We start from the raw sequence: 6,088 nt of genomic DNA on the forward strand, positions 1-6,088 counted from the left end.
GTGTGTGTGTGTGTGTGTGTGTGTCAGAGTGTGCGCTTGAGCTAATCGCCTGGATTTTGTGCAGGGTACGCAAGTCGACCCACTTGCGTCTGCAGCTGCTGGCTAAGGAGGAATACAAGCTGTCCACTCTCGTGGCAGAATCCCTGGTGAGGGATCGTCTCAGTCCCATCCTCATCCAGCCGCACCTGGACGCCATGGACCGCCGACTGCGCCAGGTCAGCACTTTTCCACTGATGTTATTCATCACACCGTGAGCTCCTTTCATCTGTTTTGTTTCCATCTGTCCATCATAATAATATGGATTTTCTTTGTCACTTTTTTTTTTTTTTTTGGGATTGTCACTCGATGGCGCCTGTTTTCGCAGGTTCTGCAGGCGCTGGTGGAATGCATTGAAAAGGAGGGCTACAGTTACGTGGTGGAGAACGACCTCCAAGGGAGCCAATGGACAGACCACAGCGGGCCGAGGAGGAGGTAGCCGGATGGAACTTGAGCTGGTAGGATTTGAATCGCCTCCTGATGCGAGGTGAGCGCTTTCGGGCCTCACTGCCTGCTGGTCGGAACCTAGTGGACGCAACAGAACTCGACGCAGGTGACCTCGACGCGAATCCGATAGGTTGGATCTGGGATCGGACCATGAACTTGAGTTGGACCTTCCTGCATCGCCTTGGCTCTTACAAAAAAAAATAAATAAATGACCCAGCCACACTTAGGTGTAGGATAGTATCACCGCAGCCAGACTGACCTACCGCAGCACTAGCAAACCGTGAAAGTCTTGTAAGAGACGCCTTGTCTATGTCTTCTTCCGGACCTCTTTTGAATTCAGTGAATTCTGAGGGACGTGTTGAGATTCTTCAAGCTGAGCAATCTGTTTCAATACATACTGATGACATCACAAACGTTCAATTGAGTTGTCTTGGAGGAGGAGCTACTTGTTTTTGTCATCACGAAGAGACAAAAAGTAAAGTTGCCCTGACAGTAAAAAAAAAAATGTATATTTTATTTCCTGTCAAAGGTCTTTGGGGTTTAAACAATTTTAATTGGAGTGCAGGTTAACTCCTGAATTTGTCCATTAATGTTGCCCGGAAATGTCCTCGAGAGAGTATTTATTAAAACCCATATTTATTGTTTGAAATCAAATAGGTGCAAAATCAGCCCCAAAAATAACATCATAGTGATGTACTTTCTCATTTGCCCCACAAGAGGGCGTGATTGCCGCGTGCAAATTGTTCCCCGGCCAGGAAATGTACAATAAATTGGGCAAGAACGTGTTTACATTTTGAGTTTGTGTCATTTAACTCCCAACTGCTGTCTTACCTGTATCACCTGTCATCACCAGTCACAATATTAGGTACACTTATACGATGTAATAAATTCCCAGTTGAAGGGCTGTATCAAAATAGCGACCTTTGGCATATCATTTTAGGTATTCGTTGTGTACCTAATATTGTGGCCAGTGAGTGGAAACGGTACCAAAAAGCCAAATGTTACGACACATCGTTTTGTATTCTTTGTTTCTTTGTAATATACGACTTATTGTCCAGATGTTGCTGTCACAGAGAGATTATTTTTCGGGATGTACATTTCATTCATCAACAACAGTTTAGAGACGGACAGCCGAGCTGGTGGGCGAGCTGGTGGTTCTGTCGTTGGCTCCAATTTAATATATATCATAGGAAAATCTAGTGCCTGTGCAATGATAGAAACTTGAATGTCTGGTTTCATACTTTTCCCGGGTGGTGAGTACAGAGAAGATGGGGAGTTGTTTGAATGGGTGTGTGTGTGTGTGTGTGTGTGTGAGTGTGTGCGCGCTCATTGCAGTCCTGTGTCAATACATTGTGTGTGCGCGTGTTTGTGAGAGAATCCATGGAGAATGTATACAGTATGTTTTCCTGGTATAAAAAAAAGGTTTATTTTCATCATCAGGACAGTGTTTCAGTGAATTTTTTTCGTTTGTTCATTTCTTTGCATCATGGTTAATTAAAGTGCAATAAAACAAAATGCACAGAATTCAAAGTCTCTTTTTTTATGTGTTTGAAAATATAGAAATAGACAGAAGCAGTGTGAACAGTTGTATGCCATGTTTGGCGAGGGTGTGTGTGGACGAGCGGCCCACCGGGAATTGTGCTCCAAATTAGCCACTCCGCGCCTGATGGGACTTGACGACGATGATTCACAACCACTGGGCCGTAGCTCAACAGATGTGCTGCTGTAAATGTTCATATTGTGTGCATCTAATGTCACTACCCCCCGTTTTATTGTCATGAAAATTACTTACATCAAATGTGACGCAATGCCATCCAGAATAATGAAATGCTCTTCCACGAGAGGACAGAAGGTACAATTAACCTGATTCCATTCATACAGCAAAATATTCAACGAAACATCCCCCTATTTCATATTAAATAAATGCAAGTGCACACATGGCTATTGCGTGAGTCCCAATTCCCTGTGCTCTATTTTGTTTTGTTGCGCCATAACTTTTCCTCGCAGCGCAGCTTTATGAAACGTCACTTGATGGTTTCTCATCAATGCACCCACAAAAGGAGTCATGAATGGAAGAGGCTGAGCCGGCAACAATCCATCTGAGAGCGGCCCGAGGACAACAAGTCGCTGCAGCCGGCCGCAGACAGGCCGCCAGAGGAAGCGTCGTCATGGGAACAAGCCATGACGACGCTTTTCAGCTCACATCGAACCGACCTTTTTAGGGTTGTCACCCTTGGAAGGTGGAGACGCAGCGTCACTGTGGTCCACTGGTTAGTGCACCGGTTTACCAGCGTAGAGGTGCGGGGTTCAAATCCAGGTTTCGGTCTGTCCCTACGAAGTTTGCATGTAAAGCATTTTTGAACGACTACAGTATGGATATGAAGACCTTTTTGGGTTGCTGCTTATGCGTTCAATTGAGGAGCGCCATCGGATTCAACTGGTTAGTGCGTTGGTTTACGAGCACAGAGGTGCAGGGTTATGGGTGAGATTTGAGTGCCTTCACGTCGTCCACCGGCGAAGCTCGTCTCAAAGGTGACCACTCAACGAGAGACGCCAACCGTCTCACCAATTATGTTCTTTTTCTATCTTCAAAAACGGACTCGTGGTCGTCCGCGTGTGACTACATACCTATAAAAGTGTCGGAAGGTTCGTGCAGGAATGGCCTGATGGTAAAATGCATGGTTTGATAGGCAGCCGGAACGAGTTCGAATCCCACCGTCTATTCCATCTATAAATTTAGCAAGAATCGAACCCGTGTCTCCCGTCACTTTGTCCAGGGGCGAGGTGATTACCAGAAGCGAACACTCCACGAGAAATGCCGAGCGCCTCACCAAATATGTTGCATTTTTTTAACCTCTGGACACGAACTCGTGTGGCTGGCTGACGCTCTATGATTACATCTAAGAATTTCGAAATTTTCGAGCCAGAGTAGTCGAATGGTAAATGACATTGCGTGGTAGTCAGGCAACCCGAGTTCGAGCCCCACCATCTGCTCTATTTATAAATTCAGCAAGAATCGAACCCGGTTTATATATTTTCGACTATCCGATGACTATCCGATGACAATAGGATACACGTAGTAGATTCGGTCGTCACAGTGGAACGATAGTCCAGTGGAATATGACGGGGTTTCTCGACTGGTAAGCTCGAGTTCGAGCCCCGGTGCTATCGGTAGGCAAACCCTTTGTCATTTCGCTGCGATTTTTTTCACACAACATCTTCACATTCATTTCCGCTTTCAAATTAAATGTTTTATATGTTTTTATTTTTCCGGAAGTGGCGTCATTACCGGAAACCTATTTAAGTCGGGACAACGAGGCAATCGTTCTTTCTCACCTCCGACAGTCTCCGCACGTCCTCCCGCTCCGTACGCCTGTCCAGTGTCCACAAGATGACGGAAACCTTCAAGGTGACTTTGTAGTTTTTACTCTTTAATAGCATCTTAAAACACACCGCCTTGGCTCACTTTGAATGGAAAGCAGCACTTTAGACGTGCTCGCACCTGGCTAACATGCTAAGCAAAAACGTTTGCGACAGCATTAGCAATTAACGTCTCCTGCGGCCTTACTTTGCAACAAAACTTTTTATCCAACATCCTAGGACGAAAGCGACATTCGCCGAGAGGCTAAGTAGACAAAACTCCTTTCTAAATTCACAATTAAACCGAACTAAACCTTTTTTTCCCACCCTTCTAGGACAAAAGCGACGTTCGCCAGAGAGGGTAAGTAGACAAAACTCATTTCTAACTTCACAATCAAACCACACAAATGTGCATATGTGCGTGCTAATCGTGTCACTTCTCTTCACAGGTACAAATCTTGAGATGGAATCTGAACATGGGCCACTTGCTGTGCGTTATAATGTGGAATTTAAGTCCTGAACCGTTTGGAGCAAAGCCATTTAATTTGTCCCTTTTCTATCCACAGGCTTTGCATCTTCTACAGAATGGCCGAATTGAGTGCAACACGGTAAAAATGTTACATTTTTAAAATACCACCGTATGACAGACTAAATCCCAAATGTCTCTTCTCCTTTGTGTCTACACAGGCTCGCATCGACAGAATGACCCATAAAATGGCTGCCATCCTGTGGAGTTTTGGACCCTGGCTTCACGAGGCTTTGGCAGGTCTTTTACAGGTCTACGAAATACCGGGGTGCTTGGAAGGTTGAAACTCAATAGTTTGTTACCGTGTCTTTCAGGTCACAGCGCTGTCGAAGGGGCGTCCAGCTCTGCTCTCTTCACAAGTGAAGCAAACTCTTTCATACATGTGTGACTACTTGAAATTGAATCAGCATGTGATTCACTAAAGATTGGGCACAGCTGTCAAATCCAGAAAGTTTGGCTTCAACCACAGGAGCTTCTACTCAACCAACTCCCGGGAAGCTCGTTGACCTGCTGGTTGAGAAAGCACACTTGTGGCTAAAATCAAACAGTGGTGAGGGTCTTAATTTCTGGCCCTTTCACACACTTATGCAGATTGTCATGATCGTTGTCCGGCTTCCGCAGACGTTGCTGATGATCTGATCATTTGAATCAGGTGTGTTGCACCTGTGAGATAACCGGCAGCAGAGTGGCACCTGCTCAACATGTGCGTGTTTGTCCTGCTTTTGTCCACCAGATAGTGCTGAAGGACCTGATGCAGGTTGTGAAGTCGAGCCGTCCCTCCTCAACGTTTGGAAGTGTTGCAAAATTCCATGCCAAGTCCTTGAACTGCTGCTTGCAGGCAGGCCTTCAGCAAACATGGCGTCACGATCCACCGTATGTCACACACGCTGACTGGTGACAAGCTACACCCAAAAAGCACTGCACATTGAATTTTCAAGCATACTCACCTGCTTTTTCTTTGACTCTGCATGCAGTGCAGCTTCCAGTAAGAGTGCTGCCAGAGACCTTCCACCTGCTGGGCAAAGAGACAAATGCGACAAGCTTGTAGCAGGTCCTCAATGCTGCCTCTATTTTCAACTTTGCCGTTGAACGGTATGAAATAAGAGCTTGACGGGTCCCTTGTTTGTGGTGTTGGCAGGTTTGACCACCTTGGATGCGTTGCTGGACCAGAACCAGCTTGGCCTGTTGGTGTTGCTAATGCTCGACCAACTGTTGCACCAAAAGGCTGAAACGTGACTGAGCCACCTGCTGGTAAAAAACTAGTTTCATTTCAACAAGCATGTGTTCATTGTCCAGAGTTGATTGGAGACTGTTTTTGGGTCGTCTGTGCCGCAAGAGGGAGGAACCTGCTCGCGGACGAGCACAGGCCTGCAGGCAACCCTTTTAGCCGTTTTTACTGTTATTTGCAAGGTGCTGAAATCAAATTTTGCCTGAAAAGTAGGAGACATTTACGCTCTGTAAATGCAACATCATGACTCCTTTTTTTTGACTGCCCCCCATTCTCTAGGCAGCAGTAACAGTGATCGGCTTCCTGCTCACAAAAGACCCAACAACTTGTCTCTCTCCCTGGTAAGTTTCATGCCAAAAACATCTTTGTCTGCACAAGAAATTGACTTGCCGTGTAACTCACGGATGCCTTTCTCCTCAGGTCAACGCACCTGTGACACGTTCTTCTCAAGAGCCGACCACTTCGCCGCCCAGCAACAAGCAGACTGCCAT

The 6,088-nt window shown here is 46.0% G+C and overlaps 1 protein-coding gene across 1 annotated transcript in view; it reads left to right on the top strand.

Moving 5' to 3' along the window:
• Window positions 1–684, top strand: part of fam20cb (FAM20C golgi associated secretory pathway kinase b) — a 39,421-nt gene extending 38,737 nt beyond the window's left edge. The window contains exons 11-12 of the mRNA XM_019857309.1: window positions 65–215; window positions 365–684. Coding sequence (XP_019712868.1) covers window positions 65–215; window positions 365–475 — 262 coding nt within the window. The 3' untranslated portion in view covers window positions 476–684. The remainder of the gene's footprint in view (window positions 1–64; window positions 216–364) is intronic.
• The last annotated feature ends 5,404 nt before the right edge of the window (window positions 685–6,088 follow it).

The sequence above is a fragment of the Hippocampus comes genome, unplaced genomic scaffold (assembly GCF_001891065.2).
Source record: "Hippocampus comes isolate QL1 unplaced genomic scaffold, H_comes_QL1_v1.1 scaffold17, whole genome shotgun sequence".
Taxonomy (NCBI): domain Eukaryota; kingdom Metazoa; phylum Chordata; class Actinopteri; order Syngnathiformes; family Syngnathidae; genus Hippocampus; species Hippocampus comes.